Source organism: Hakea prostrata, chromosome 8, assembly GCF_041222555.1.
Source record: "Hakea prostrata isolate BN-2017 chromosome 8, UWA_Hpros_2, whole genome shotgun sequence".
Classification (NCBI taxonomy): Eukaryota; Viridiplantae; Streptophyta; class Magnoliopsida; order Proteales; family Proteaceae; genus Hakea; species Hakea prostrata.
In genome coordinates, this window is record NC_142607.1 from 11,091,739 (window position 1) to 11,108,016 (window position 16,278).

The 16,278-nt window shown below is 38.7% G+C and overlaps 1 protein-coding gene and 1 non-coding gene across 2 annotated transcripts in view; both read left to right on the forward strand.

The window, feature by feature from the left end:
- The first annotated feature begins 474 nt into the window (after positions 1–474).
- TRNAD-GUC (transfer RNA aspartic acid (anticodon GUC)) lies at positions 475–546 on the forward strand. The gene has a single exon. It is a non-coding gene; the product is annotated as a tRNA-Asp (tRNA).
- Positions 547–1,072: 526 nt separating this feature from the next.
- Positions 1,073–16,278, forward strand: part of LOC149006861 (phospholipid-transporting ATPase 3-like) — a 33,259-nt gene continuing 18,053 nt past the window's right edge. The window contains exons 1-9 of the mRNA XM_089164916.1: positions 1,073–1,493; positions 5,760–5,825; positions 5,985–6,046; positions 6,316–6,397; positions 7,000–7,110; positions 7,672–7,749; positions 7,920–8,016; positions 15,034–15,140; positions 15,947–16,012. Coding sequence (XP_089021042.1) covers positions 1,296–1,493; positions 5,760–5,825; positions 5,985–6,046; positions 6,316–6,397; positions 7,000–7,110; positions 7,672–7,749; positions 7,920–8,016; positions 15,034–15,140; positions 15,947–16,012 — 867 coding nt within the window. The 5' untranslated portion in view covers positions 1,073–1,295. The remainder of the gene's footprint in view (positions 1,494–5,759; positions 5,826–5,984; positions 6,047–6,315; positions 6,398–6,999; positions 7,111–7,671; positions 7,750–7,919; positions 8,017–15,033; positions 15,141–15,946; positions 16,013–16,278) is intronic.

Sequence of the window (16,278 nt, forward strand, 5' to 3'; positions counted from 1 at the left end):
ACATGCATGTTTATACAGTAGTGAAACATGTTCAAAATAAACATCTTGATGCGTAGTCAAGCCTTTAAAAAAAATTTGATTAGATCATCAACTTGAGTAGGACGGGGCCATGTTGGCATGGGCATTGACTTAGATGAATGATTGTTGATGCTTCTTATCTACTTTGGAGTACATGTTATTTTACTCAATCCGAAATCATGTCGTTTATAAACTAAATAAATACGGTATGGTATTCAACATGTACTAAATATTAGATGAAGAAAAAGAAAAAAAAGATGTTGTATCGGTGTGACGTACTTGTATCATTTGGTATCCAATGGTAGAAGAAAATTTTATTTGATATCACAAACACTCTTACCCTTTTTTTTTTTCTTTTTTTTGGTAAGCAACAACGCTCTGTTACTTCAATTCATTCTGAACGTCAATTCTTCAGAAGTGTTTTGACATAAACAAGTATAGAACTCATACAATTAAGTCGTTGTAGTATAGTGGTAAGTATTCCCGCCTGTCACGCGGGTGACCCGGGTTCGATCCCCGGCAACGGCGATTATCAGTTTTGATTTGCTCTTCTCACTGTCCAAGACCCTCTTTTTAAACCCAAAAAAACCATAAAGACTCCTTCGGCTTATGGGCGGTGAATAAATTCATAATAAATGCCTTCCTTTGCAATAAAGATAGCGTATTCGCAACAATACCCATCAAGTCACGATTACTAATTAATTTACTACTGACGATAAATATATTTCACCTATAATAATAAAATAACGAAAGTAAAATGTACCAAAGAGTAAAAACAAGAATATGTTTCATTAAAAAGAAAAATAGAAAACTTTAGGAACTTAAAAGAAGATTATTTTTAGAAGGGAATGTTAAAGAAAGAAATTAGGCGAGCGACACGCGGTTATACAGATTAATTATCATTAATTAAATTTATTAATTAAAGTCGGATGGCGTGTAAGGAATTTTTTAATTTAATAAAAAAATAAAATTGAATTGGCTCGCAGTCGCAGAAGCGATTAGGGATAAAACAAAAACAAATACGAATCTTCCACTATGTATTCCACTGGTTATTATTGGTAAGATAGTTGGAGTGCCATGTTCCATGGCCCACGCGAAGAGATTCAAACTGGAAAACTCAAAATTAATGGAAAGGTGAACGGCAAGAAACGTTTTTGCAGTGTTAACCAATCGAATTCCGTTAACTGCTCCTCATCACTCTCCTCTATCTCTGTCGATTTGCTTTCTCGATCTGTGTTCTTTTTGCTTCTGGCAAATTTCTGATTGCCAAAAAGAAAATGAGAGGGTGGGATAGGATTAGGTCTTCGAGATCACAAATTCAAGGTCTTGGAAGTTTCACAAGGCTTCCCTCTACCTCGAACGAGCACCAACCTTCTTCGCGTACTGTTCGTCTTGGTCGGGTCCAACCACAGGCACCTGGTCATCGCACCATCTACTGCAATGATCGAGAGGCGAATCAAATTGTCAGGTTCAAGGTTGGTACTATTCGATCCATTCCCGATCTGTTCTCCTTCTTCCATCTTTCTTTTAATCAATTGCGGACAATTTTGAAGAAACTTTCGACTGAATTGTCGCGGAAATGTCATGGCAAAGACTACTAATTATTTGAATAGAACCGCTCAAGAAAATAAAGGAAAGAGAAAGGAAAGTTTTGAGATGATTAATTTTGGTTTTCAGTATTGATATTGAGATAGATTCTTGAACATCAGTAGATAACACTCCTTAATCATGGCTCTAAAGTCCAAGAACTGACGACTCTCGTATTGTTAAGTAGATTTGCTGAATGCAATTTCCTTATACTTGGTAAAGATGTAATATATCATCAACTTATCAAATTAGGAAGATGTTAGTTTTGAGTTTGGTGGCTGTGACAGGTACCGCTGTTGATGTTAATTATGGTGACAGTGATATACAGAACCATGAGTTAGTCTTCTATACCCCCAACCAAAAAAAGAAGAAGAAGGGAAAAAGGCTTTACTTGATTATCACCTCAACCTTGTTTGTTTAAGTCTAGTTCGACACTAATTAATCTGTGTGTGGCAGAATAGCATTGTGGAACTATCTTTTACAAATAATTTTTGGATATGTGGGGATTTGAACATATTTTCATTCAGCTATGGGCTAACAATAAAAGCACCCACTCTAGAAGATAAAAACTAGAAAAAGAGACAGTTGTGACTAGAATTTGAACAAACTAAATCAACAGTTTCAATGTTAGAAAAACTACACGTTTCAAATAGGAAAATTTACTTGATAATCTCTTAGATAAATAAATCTTCACTTCAATTGAGTTAGTATTATTATGTCAATAGACATTGCCAACAGCTGCAAAACTTCCAATGCGGGTGCAAGTTTGGCCCATGTGGCCTTGACTCACCCGGAGCCCAAACAAGGACATGGCTCAAGATTTGGCCTTGAGAGCGGGTCAGGGCCAAATATTCCATCCCTAAATTAGAGCCAAGGGCAAGCTTGAGATTGGTGTTCGTCCCACTCGACCCATCCCGATCTATCCTTGATTTTTGGCCCTGATTCCAAATGAACATGAAATAAACTTGCAAAGGGATTGAGAAGGGAATCATTGCCAAAATGTTATCTTGTTTAAGGGTTAATGCTATCTACTTTTATATTTTCTTCTAGGTTCAAACAGTGAAACTTTTATATCAAATTTGTTATGGCCAGGGCCAGGGTGAAGGTCAAGAATAGGGCCTATCGAGGACAAGGCCAACCCATTTTGTCTCGGTCCAATTGGGGAAAATTAGGGTCAGATTGGGCCTGGCTTTACCTGTCAGGGTTTTAGCTCAGAGACAAGAATATTAGGCCCTTAGTCAAGGTCAGGGCAGGAATAGGCTTGGGTAAGAGCGTTCTGGTCTCGGATATGGTTTTGAAAAGCCTGACCCACTTCTTCATTGTTGCAGTCCTAACTTCCGATTTCTAGATCCAACAAAGAACAAATCCGATTGACATGCCACCAAATGTTAGATTAAGAAACTAAACTTGATCATAAGTTGCTTGTTGGAGATTGAAATTGCTGAGTTAGTTGGCTCATGCAGAGTATTGGGATTTAATTGGACGATGGATATTCCCAAGTTCTTTGATGTTAAGGCAATTTGATGCGGTTGTGGGTGGGAGTTTCCATTTATTTAGGCTGTGCTTGTCTATATCTTCTGCCAATATGGATTTAGGTCATGAGTTATCACCGAGGAAATTGGTGGAGTGTGGGGTTTTCCATGACAAGAGTGAAAGACAAAGATAGAGACATCATACTCTTGTTGTGACAGCTTAAGGGTTTATTTTTTGTATGTATGATTGCTTTATGGTGGGGAGGTGTGCTGAACAGGGTTTTTTTTAGCATGGTGGGGTTAGGCGGGGGTTTCTCAGGGGAAGAGATTGGGCCAAGAGAGGCCAAGGAGCAGGGTGGGTTGGTAGAGAGCCCAATTTCCTGTGTCATCATCAATTTCCTTAGTAGTGACTTAGTAGGCAAAACACAAGGTCCTAATGAAATCCCTATAAAAGTATGGAACACCTGAGGAACATTTGGGCTAGTTTGGCTAACCAAGTTGCTTAATAAGATTATGAGAATAAGGAAAATGCGAGATGAATGGAAGAGAAGCGTTGTGGTCCCAACTACACAAATAAAGGAGATATTCAAAGCTATAACAACTATAAAGGCATCAAACTAATGAGTCATAATATGAAATTATGGGAGAGAGTAATTGAAAACGGTTTGAGATAAGAAAACACTATTATGGAGAACCAATTTGGTTCTATGCTGGGAAGATCTAAAATGGAAGCTATTTACCTTATTGGTAGACTTATGGAAATGTATAGAGAGTGTAAGAAAGATCTTCGTATGGGCTTTATTGATCTAGAGAAAGCCTATGATAGAGCCGCTAAAGCGTTAATTTGGTAAGTTATGTATGATGGTTTGGAGACAAGTGTAAACAATGGGAGAACAAGGTTGTGAATTCTCAATTGCAGTTGGGCTACATCAAGGATCAGTTTAGCCCATATTTACTTGCGCTTATAATGGATGATTTAACCAAAGACATTCAAGATGAGGTTTATTGGTTTATGCTTTTTATCGATGATATTGTTTTGGTAGATGAGACAAGTAGAGATTAATACAAAATTAAAATTATGGAGAGCATCTTTGGAATCTAAAGGCTTTAAACTAAATAAAATGAAGATGAAATATCTGTTATGTAACTTTGGTCATCATTGGGCGGATGATGAGGTTGTGAGACTTAATGAGAAGGAGATTCCAAAAATTGATTATTTTAGATACCTTGGTTAAAAAAATGGTGATATAAAGGATGATGTTTCCCAAAGAATTAAAATAGGGTGGATGAAATGGAGACGTGCATCTGGGGTCTTGTGTGTGATTGATTTATTCCTTTAATGCTCAAAGGGAAACTCTATAGGACCATCGTACAACCAGCTATGATTATGGTGCAGAGCGTTGGGCTGTTAAGAAGCACCATATAGACCGGCAAACGATTTGCTACGAGAAAGTAGATTAAGGTTGCATGGCCATGTTCAGCTGAGGCCCTTAAATGCTCTTGTGCGGAGAAGCGATTTAATCCAGATTGAAGGAATTAGAAGAACTAGGGGTAGTCCTTTAAATGCTCTTGTGTCTTTGTTGAGTGATATAGTCAATCCTTACATTTCATCTTGACTTATCTTCATTTAGTGGATAAATATATTCATCCCATCTCTTCACAATGTCTTTATCCCTTATCTATACTGTTCTCTCATTACTCTTCATGTACCTCTTTTGGAGAGGGAGGAAGGGATAGGGAGAGAGACCCAATTCACCAATGCCTTCTTTCCCTTCCACTTCGTCTTAACTTCCACACCATCTTATTCATTTAGCAGTGATGTCTGTATACTTCCTTCTCCATTGCCTTCTTTCCTATCGGTTTTTGTTTACTTTCTAGGGTTAGTTCATTTTTGTACTGAAACCATGCATTGCTCTCAATATCTTGACCTCCTGCTATTAAAGCACATAATAATTACAGGCATTGCTCTTGATCTCCTCTTGACATTATGTTTACAATGAAGGTGGAGTAGGTGAAAATGTTTCTGGAGTTGTTGAGACCTTGGTTCATGATTTTTATCAGGCACATTTTCTTCATTTTCTCGAGCTTTTTCCTTCCAAGGAACAGCAGAACATGTCCAGAGATGTTCTGCAGGTATTGCTACTACCGGAGCTGTGGACGGAGGGAAGTGAGATAGGAGAGTGAATTAAGTGTTTTAGAAAAGGGTAATTTTGTAATTTAACCTAATGGATAAATAAGAAATAACACATCTCAGAGTTATTTCGAGATTCTTGAAAAATGTAAACATGCCATGTCATCAGTTAACAAACAAAGCTTAACAGTAGGAAGCAATAGTAAATGCAGGCAAATTCTAAGGTTCAACTAGTAATTTCAAAAAGTACAGGGGATGGCATTGTAATTAAGTTATAGTATGGGGGCATCATTAGTTAGTTGGTATGGAAGAACTGCTGCGCCGCGGGAAATCCTTCTCTATACAAGTTCTCGTACGAGGTTTTTGAACAGAACTTCGATAGGCGAGAGGTGTAAGCACCGCGAGGTGTGAACCTTCTTTTTATACTTCTATTTTTCAACATCTTGGTAGTTTTGATTTGCAGCTCTCTTTTATAACTGGCTTGCCTTATTTCATGAGTTAGCTATTGCTCATTTCTTTATTATGATGTATCTAATTCAAAAATCTTTCAGGGGAATTCTGTATCAACCACAAAGTATAGCCTCCTTACCTTTGTACCGAAAGGGTTGTTTGAACAGGTAATATGCCCTGAACCTATGGGTTAAATAGATCTGTTTTTAGGTAATGAACTATTAACTGGATCCTTCTTTATCATATACTCCTTAATGTGAAAAACTGCGTTGGTCTCATCCCACCTAACTTCTTCTAAAATGTTTCCTCTCTGTTCATGTTGACAGTTCAGGCGGGTAGCTAATTTATACTTTCTTATGATCTCTATCTTATCTACAACACCGATGAGGTATTTTGTTGGAGTTAGCTAGTTTCTTTTGAATTTACTTGCTTGTGCCCCCCCCCCCCCCCCCAAAAAAAAATAATAATAAAAATAAAAATATTTATTATCTTTATTTTAAGCCTGTTTGATTGGAAATTTTATTTGCGCTAACATTTTCGGATATGAATGCATAACAGATTTTATTCATCATACACACAAATATATACATACATACATACATACACACATATATATTTTTTGTATGTGGTTTTGAATAATTGCTGTTTTTGTGGCAGTCCTGTAAATCCTGTAACAAATGTGGTACCACTGAGTCTCGTGCTTTTTGTCTCCCTTGTAAAGGAGGCTTTTGAAGACTGGGTAAGTTATACACATCAAGGATATAATGCTACTATACTTTGTGAGATTTGTTTTTGTTGAGATATTTATGTTTATATTTTAGGAAGAAGGTTTCTAGGATATACAAAGCTGGAAATTATTCTTCTTAAACCACCATGAGTGCTATGTAGGAATGGCAGTTGGTCAATTGGGCTAGATGGGAATAACCTGGATAGTCCTTGTGAAAGAATTTTGTGGCCCTTCTCAGCCACGAGGCCCATGACCCATTGTATATGGGTCTTTTCATTTTAACTATATATGTTCTTCCATCATTTCATTTGAACTATTTGGTGAAGGGTCATATTGACCTTTAGAGAAGCAAGATTATTCTGAAAACAAAGCCATGACTAGTGATAATTCTTCACTTGTCCAATTTTTAAGTCCTGAGTGAATTGCCGCATTGAAGCGCTGCCAAAAACCTGGGTCCTTCCATTTTAAGTAGGGAGTATTTTTTGTTTTTTGGGAAGTTTCAAAACCACTGGGTTTAGTTGTTTCCATCTTTTGTTGTTTATTGGATATTTCATGTTTCAGAGCAGAATAATTATTTAAAGTTGATTGTTTCTTTTCCTTGTACTGTAAAACAGAAACGTTTAATTAACGACAGAGTGATCAATAGTACCCCCGTGGATGTTTTGCAAGGCCAGAGATGGGAAAGTGTTCCCTGGAGGAAGCTGCAGGTTGGGGACATTGTTAGAGTAAGTTAACCAACTTTATGTTGCCCGCATCCCTTTTCACATAATCTTAAGATGTATGAGTTGGGGTACACAGTTTTTCTTTTGGAGATGAGTGGATACCATAATATTTTGATATCATAGGAGATACTGCTATGCTTGAACAAGTCATTATTATTGCTAATTCTGTCAGAAATTCTGCAATGGTCTAGTGATAATTCTTCACTTGGCCATTGCATATTTTTTTTCCAGTCAAAGGCTTTACTTGCAAGGTAAAAGAAATGATTAGAGGCAAGGCTAGAAAGGCTTAGAAAAGACCAAGTCTGCATGGAATACTTAGTTGAGTCTCTTCTCATCTCATATAGTGAAGAAGTTTGAATGATTTATACATAGAACCTTTACGACTAAGGGCATGCATACAGGCTTAGGATTCCTTGTGATTGAAAATATATTATATAAATTACTTTTCTAACTAGGTAAATATTCCTTGAAATAGTTTCATGTTGCAAATTGCTAGGACTATTTCTTGATCACAGTTGTAGCTTATATCATGAACTATGAATCTGATTATTGCATTGATTTCAGGTTAAACAGGATGGGTTCTTTCCTGCTGATATACTGTTCCTTGCTAGCTCAAATCCAGATGGTGTTTGCTACATTGAGGTTCTTTATCATTTCCTTTTGTTTATGCTTTGTAGTGTACATATGGCTGCTCTAAAGCATACATGGTTTCTGACAATATTTTGTTTGTGCTATTTTGGTTTTGACTCTCTTCCTGTGTGCTCATGTGCACATAAACACTTGTGGGCATGTGGCTTCTTTTTTCCCCCCAGACTGCAAATCTTGATGGTGAGACAAATTTGAAGATCCGAAAAGCACTGGAAAAGACTTGGGATTATTTGAGTCCTGAGAAGGCATATGAATTCAAAGGTTTAATCTTCTCTAGTTACTCACTGTGTTGCGTTCAGTTCACTTGGATCAGTGTTTTAGGACTAAATCCTTACTGAGATTTGTTTAAAGAGCACTCCATCAAACTAATTTGGAGAAATAAGCAATACAAGATTTCTTCCTGCTTGATTTCGAATGGTATCATATCCCTTGTGTCATCTTCAGATGGGTTTCATAAGAAAGTTAGACTTGACCAGAAGCATAAATCAGTCTTCAGTAACATCTGTTGTTTTTTTATTTGTATTTGAATCCTTTATCCTATGCATGATATTTAAACAAGTTAACATTTTCATGTATTTTCACACTTTATGATTTGTCAAAGGCTCAAAAACAGAGTCAATGATTTCAAGTTTTGACAATCAGACATCAATAATGTCATGCTTGTCAACTCAGCTGACTGCAGAATTGGCAGCAGCAAGAGTCGCTGAAGATGTAAACTCAATTTTGGGGTTAGGGTTTCTTGGAAGAATTCCCTAAAATTGAGGGTTTGCCCAGAATCTCCTCGAAAATAAATTAAAAATATTATGGTATGCCTATGGGTAACCAAGAAAGTTGTTGGAATCTCTTAGAAGGGATATGAGGTGAAAAGGATCAATCTAAATTAATGTGGGGAAGTTTTAATATCACAAAGTAATGGGTTTGGATAATTTGGGAAAAGGGAAAAACTAGGGTTTTATCAAAACCCAAGATGGGATGGTTTACTTGATAATAGGATCATCAAACCTACGCTAGGTAAGATGCAAAAAGGATAGGAAGCCTGCGGTTGGGTTTTGGAAGGATTTGGAGAGGGCTATGGGTTGGATCTCTGAAAAGGGGAAAGATCTTGGGCAATATTGTACTCTCTTTCTTGTTCTTTTCTTTTATTGTCTTTCTTTTTTCTTCTTTCTTTCTTTTTTTTTCCCATATCTGCCACAAGCCCAAACAGGGGAGGGAAGGGTTGCAAACTTGCAATGAAGAAGAGGGAAGGAAAGAAGGGGGGAGCAGGGTAGGGGAGGGGTGGGTGAGTGACCAGGAAGGATTGTAGGGGTCTGAGGGAGGGGTTTAGGGGCTATCGGGGGCTCGGGAAGCTGCTGCAGTGGTGTGGCAGCAACGGGGGTGGACTTTAGGGTTGCACAAGCAGGGGAGGGGTGCGATGGGTTGGGAGGTGAGGGAAAGGGGTGGGGTCTGCTGTACTTACTTGGAGGCTGCTTTAGACTCTTGAAAAAGATGATGGAGACTGCAAGAAGAGTGCTAAGACAGAATGTTGCTGCTGATATTTGAAGAAGAAACTGTACGAATAAATCTATCCAAGATCACATAGATCGATTAAAAGCACCTTAGCATAATAACAGTACAAGACGATGAACATACCTTCTTTATAATCCATTGGACACGAAGTGCAACGGAATCTCTTCTTTAGTCTCCCACGAAGAAGAACCTGAAGTTGATTCTGTGATCAACTTGATGCTAGATCTTCTCCTCTAGACTCCTCCCTATTCACTGGCTTGATGGAACAACCTCTCTAAACTAACACTTTATGTGCAGAGAATAATGTGATGCATTAGGGTTTAGAGGAGGGACCTAGCATCCTTTATAGACAAACTCATTAGATCGTCCATCAAGGTCCAACAGTCCCTATTAGCCCACACTAGTCAGTCCATATAAGAGTTTAGTAACCATATATTACTCATATCAAACCAATAAGGAAACCAAATTGGAGTGTAACACAATCAATGAAGCCCATCTTATGTGGAATATTTTATTAATATTCTAATAGAAAATTAACTTTAAATCCACCATGGCCCCCCAACAAGAACCACGGTCCTCAACTCAAATATTCTTATTCAAATAATCAGACTTGAAAATTATAAAGAAAGAATAAGCTATTTATAGCCTACTAGAAGACTCTAAACCTAAGTTTGTTTCCTTTTTAGATTAGGATCCCCTTACAATTAATCTTGACCGTCCAAATAAGTAATTAAAGATCTAAAGGAATCTCCTTGAACCTCCAAGACTCAAATACTAAAGGAACTCTTCTTCTAAATGAATACTGATAAGAGTTTTTAAAAGAAGATTTCTATGGACTCAGGAACTCACTTTGACCTAAACTAGCTCCTGATTGACCAGGACTCTTTTGAAAATTAAAAAGACAATTCCAAAAATTAAAATCAGCAACTAATTAGGGATGGGATGGACCAAACTATCCATCTTGGAGGGTTCGGCCAACCCTAGGTGCACCTCTTTGGATTGGCCTTGAGGCCCACTCTAGGGGTTTGGCTAGGGGTTGAATTCTTGTTGACATCAGTTCTCCCCTTCTTGAAAGCATTCATCTCCTGATGGATGTGCTGGTCAAATGATCTTGGTTTGATTCTCTAGAGATGTTTGGTGTGAGCTTGTCCGCATCTTCTTGAAAGCATTCATCTCCTAATGTAGTAGGTGCTTTGCTGCTAGTACTGCTCTAAGATAGAACGTCTGGTATGGTAGTTTTGGTGGGGATGAAATCGTCAATCCTAAGGGCCTTTTTGTCAAAAACCTGAGGAAAGATGAAGTGAATGGGCATGCTATTAGAGTCCTTCCTTGTCACCACCTCATTTAGTATCATAGCTATAGCTTTGAGAATCTTTGTAGTATCTCCTTCAAGAAAAATTTTGAAACCCAAGGGAGGGCCTATTTTGTAAGGAATAGGGGCTGGTGTGGCCTTGATATCCGTGGCAGCATTACTCTACCCTTAAGGTCAAGGGCAGAGAGCACCATTGGTGGAGTGGGTACCTCATCAGTTACCTCTGCTTTCAGTGTTGCTGATTTGGCCATGTCTCTGTACTCTATAAGGGCATCAAACTCTTCTAGCATGACTGTAATTGGCTTTGACGGCAGCTTTATTTTTGTGTCATCTTACTAAGACCTTGGCATTCGTCCAAGTGTGCTACCTTATCGCTGGAATCTTCTAGGGCTGCCTCTACAGGTGGACAAAGGACTTCTTCAGGAACTAGTTGGTGGATTTGGGAAACTGTCTCCCCTTCTATGAGGGCACTCGCTGGCTAGGTGATCCTTGTTATAGACACTTCATTGCTGTATCATTTCACATATACTCTGTCCTTGGAGGGTATTGAAAAGAGTTGGAAGTATTGGTAGATGGTGCATCCCTCCTATGGACAATATTTTGGTGGTTGTGTGGCTCTAAGTCATAGTCATGAATGTAGTAAGACCTATGAGCTCTTCCAAAGTGGATGGGGGAGTGATGATGGGACCTCTCTATATCTTCAAACTAGGGGTTTCCATACCTGAGTTTGCTAATATGATTATCCCTGTTGCTTTTTCCTCTTTACTAGTTCTCCTTGTTTCTTCCGTCAAATTTTGCAAACTTTTGGTGGCACCGTTGTTGGGGAGAGTAGGGTTATTACCGTCATGTAGCAAAAATAGATCGCTCAAAGCTTTTGACATCTCTTTCCAAGTGTTGGGTTCATTACCAATGGTCTTCAAAGTGTCCGCCTAGGTAGTAAGGTGGTTTTTCAACCTTATTATTTGCCACCACTTTGTTGACATGCAATTTTTCAACTGCTTTTTGGCCTAAACACTACCACTTTGTCGCCTTGTGCGCCTAAATGCCAAAGTGCTCACTTTTTTTGACATTTTGTACATATTAATATTTTTTTTCAATCAAATTTTATTCTACAAAACCATATACGAATTTAATAAGTAGTCATTTCAGAATTGGGTAAAAGTGAGTAAAAATATAAAATTACTACTTTCTTTTTCATACTTATAATTTGATATACGTCATAGTCATATGTTATGATGCTTATAGAGATGAACTTATGTTTTTTTTTTTTTTTGGACGAATAAATAATATATTAAAAGCAACAAGCAACACAACAAGAGAAGATTACAAAGGGACTGAAATAAAGGGGGGGGGGGGGAGCAAGGAGCTCAAGAGGGGGAGATGAGAGAGCAGCTGAGGCCCTATAAACTAACAATTAACCTATTTTTGGGGGTGTCGGCAATAGGGGGATGGGGGAGGGATAGCAATCTAGAAGATACATCAAAGTAGATGGCTTTCCAAATCAAGTCTAAGGAACGAGATTTGGGAGTCCATCTTTTAAGGTTGCGCTCCCACTAAATGTGATGGATGGCGGCACTAAAGACTAGCTTGCCAAGGCGATCGCATATGGAGTGACCGGCAAGGTTCCTTGAGATCCAAGACCAATCACGAACAAACCCGTGTGAGTGTCTCGAGCGAGGCCAAATGGATGCAAGGGTTCTATCCCATAGGGAACGAGAGAAGGGACAGGAGAAGAAAAGGTGGTCAATGTCCTCTGAACCACTCCAGCAAAGGGTACAGCTAGGGTTGGCGGGGATAAAGCGGCTGATGAGGAAGGATTGGGTAGGAGAGCACGGTTGAGAGCTCTCCAAAGGATGAGGGTATGATGGGGGATGTGACCTTTGAACCAAACCAAATGGGACTAGGGGACAGGGGGATGGGGAGAGCGGAGAAGGCTCCATGCGGAGGAAGTGGTAAAAGATTTGGACAGCGAAGGGGACCAAATGGTGGTATCTCAGGGAAGGTTAAGGATAGGGGGGAGAGAATTCCAAACATGTGTGAGACTAAGGTGGGGGAGATGAACTTATGTTTGTTGTTCTTTTTTGGATAATCTTTCATAGATTTGACTCTTGAATGCTCTTTTTTTGGATGAATATGATTCTTGAATGTTGGTTTAGCTTATGATAAATATTTATGAGTTTAAAAGTAGTTGTATTGAAAAAATTTGACCCAACCGCTTTGATCGCCTTATTGCCGCCTAGGCGCCGTTTGTCTCATAATCGGTTAGGTGGGACCCCAACCGCTTTGGTCGCCTTGCCGCCTTGACAACCATTTTCATTATCCTTATAACTCATTCGTCTTCTTTTATAGTTTCACTATTCTCGGCATGCCAATGAATTGATTATACTCAAACCATCTAGCCATTTTCTGAATAATAATGCCAATCAAATTAACTACCAAGATCATACAAGCACTCGTAAAAAATTGAAAATCATTGACACCATCATAAGTCTCTAACTCGTGAATCTCTAGAGCCTTTGTTGTTGCATTATCTCTCTATGCATATGTTAGGACTCTGGGAAGATGCCACATGGAAAGAGAGAGGGGGGGGGGGGGAGAGAAAGAGGAGTGAGGTTAACTTATAAAAGGGGGAAAAGATGTGAGTAGGGGTTATCAGTTATTGTATGCGGGGTTTGGGCAGCCTTTGGCTGAGGGCACCCTTTGCTGTGGGGGTGAAACCAATGTTATCTTTAGTTTCTTGCGGTTATTCTTATTCAAGTAATTCAGATATTAGTCCAGTTATTGAACCCTATTAGTATTTCTGCTGTTCGATTCACAGGTTCCTAACAGCATACTAAGTAGTTTTTAGTTGGTTCCTCTATACTACTACTATTCATCTATAACTCTGAATTTATAGCTCTGACATGGGGTGCTAGGAATTGCTGGAAGCTGCATCTCTGATACCAATTGATGTAAACCCAATTTAAGGGTTAGAGTTTCTTGGAAGAATTCCCTAAAATTGAGGGTTAGTCAAGAATCTTCCAGCAAATAAATTAAAAATATTATGGGATGCTTATGGGTAACCAAGAAAGTTGTTGGAATCTCTTAGGAGGGATATGGAGTGAAAAGGATCAATCTAAATTAATGTGGGAAAGTTCTCATGTTACAAAGCGAATGGGTTGGGATAATATAGTAAAAGGGAAAAATTAGGGTTTTATCAAAACACTAGATGGGATGGTTTACTTGATAATAGGATATCCAAACTCACACTAGGTAAGATGGGAAGACGATAGGAAGCTTGCGGATGGGAGGTTATAGGAATGACTCTTGGGAGGGCAATGGGTTGGATCTCTGAAAAGGGGAAAGTTGTTGGGCAATCTTGTACTCTCTTTCTTGTTCTTTTCTTTTATTTTCTTCTTTCTCCCCCCCCCCCCCCCCCGATATGTTGCAAACCCAAACAGGGGAGGGGAGGAGAAAGGGAAAGAAGGGGCAGCAGGGTAGGGGAGCGGTGGGGGAGTGACCAGGGGATTAGGGGCTGTCGGAGGCTGGGGAAGCTGCTGCTAAGGGTGTGACATCAAAGGTGGGGAGATCTTTAGAGTCGCTCAAGCATGGGAGGGGCTGGGAGAAGGGTGTGATGGGTTGGGAGGTGAGGGAAGGGGGTGGAATCTACTGTACTTGTAGACTGCTTTAGAGACTCGAAAAGATGATGTAGAATGGAAGAAGAGTGCTAGACAGAAGTTGTTGCTGATCTTTGAAGAAGAAACTTAACTTTATATCCACCATGGCCCCCTCAACAGGAACCACGGTCCTCAACTCAAATATTCTTGTTCAAATAATCAGACTTGAAAATTACAACGAAAGAATAGGCCTACTTATAGCCTACTAAAAGACTCTAAACCTAAGTGGGTTTGCTTTGTAGTTAGGAACCCCTTACAATTAATCTTGACTGTCCAAATAAATGATTAAAGATCTAACGGAATCTCTTTGAAATTAGATTCCTCCTAAGACCCAAGTACTAAAGGAACTCTTCTTGTAAGTAAAGAATGATTAGAGTTATCTTAATAGAAGATTCCAAGGGACTCAAGAACTCATCTTTGAACTAGACTCCTAACTGACCAAGACTCCACTGAAAATTAAAATCAGCAACTAATTAGGGCTGGGATGGACCAAACTACCCCTCTTGGAGAGTTTGGCCAGCCCTAGGTGCGCCACTTTGGAGTGGGCCCCAGTTGTTCGGTCATCGGTTAGTCAACACTTTGATTGCATTGCATGTTAGGTGCCATACAGAAGAACGTTCAGCTGGAATTGAAGATGTGGTTTATCTGTCAAGGTTTTATGAGTTTGCCTTCCTTTTTGCATGGATGTTCGTCTTACAATCCTAACTATTGCAAATTCATGTATTTGTTTTTATTTTGTTATCGAATTGAGTAATTGTTGCCCTTGCAATATTATTCTCATGGTGATTGTTATCTTGAATGCAGGGGAAGTACAATGTGAACAACCAAATAACTCTTTGTACACCTTCACCGGCAACCTTATTATCCAGAAGCAAACATTGCCCCTTTCTCCAAATCAATTATTGTTGCGAGTATGGTTTAACTTCTGCCTTTTTAATTTTCCTCCCCTTCTTTTTGGTTGTCGTTAATGAGGCTCATTGTGCTTTTCATGGTCCTTGGATGCTCTGTTGGAAATATGTGTCTCAGTCCTGTCTTGTCACTGCTAAGGGCTCATCTGGTGTAACTTCTCTGTAGTGACTGAAGAGTTTGTTTATGTTTCCATGTTGTTCTTATAGTATTGAATTTGATAAAAACTTGATTCTTCCATTCTTTTTGGCGATAGGAGTCTTTTGTTGGGTTGGGGGGGGGGGGGGGGGGTTGAAAATCACTTGCTTTTTATCCTAAGAATTTCTTTTTCTTCATTGGTGGGGATCATTTATAAAAATTCAGAGAATTTCCTCTCAAAAGGCACTTTAAAGAAGTTGAATTTATACTTCTGGTTAAGTTTTCCATTTCTGCTTTTTATGCTGTTATCTTTCATTTCATGCATCTTTACATGACATCCCCTGTTGTGACAAAGTAGATTGCTTTGATTTGTTTTAATTATTTTTACATAGGTTAAGTTTCTTTCTTTCTTTCTTTCTTCTTCTGCTTCTTTCTTTTTTTTTCCTTCTTGTTCTACTTTCTTTTTTTTAAGTTATGTTTGTTCCTCTCAAAGACCCATTTGAGAGCTTTTGCGGAATATTTTCTGTGACATTCTAGTAGGAGACTCATATACGTTAGTCTTTTGAAGTTTCCATCTTTGATTTTTTTTTCTTTTCTTTTTTTATGTTTTATGTTTTCTTTCTGTCTTGGTGGTATTTTTCACTTGTCAATGTAACAAGTCTTATTCACTCAGGGATGCAGTCTCCGAAATACAGAATATATTGTTGGGGCTGTTATATTTACTGGGCATGAAACAAAGGTATGCTCTCTTTCCAGCTGCTCTGTGGCTTCCTTTGGAAACTCCTCTTCACCTCCCAGTTCCTTGTTGATCCTTGTATGTATACATAGAATGATGGAATTAGTTTCATCCACCCACCCACCCACCCCCCTTCCAAAAAAAAAGAACTCTCTCTTCTCTTAAATTGACTTTTAATGATTACATGTGTAAAGAACTTGCAATAAAGTAATCCATCTATTGAAGCAGATCATGATACATCTATCTTAGAGCTCCTTTTTTTTTCCCGC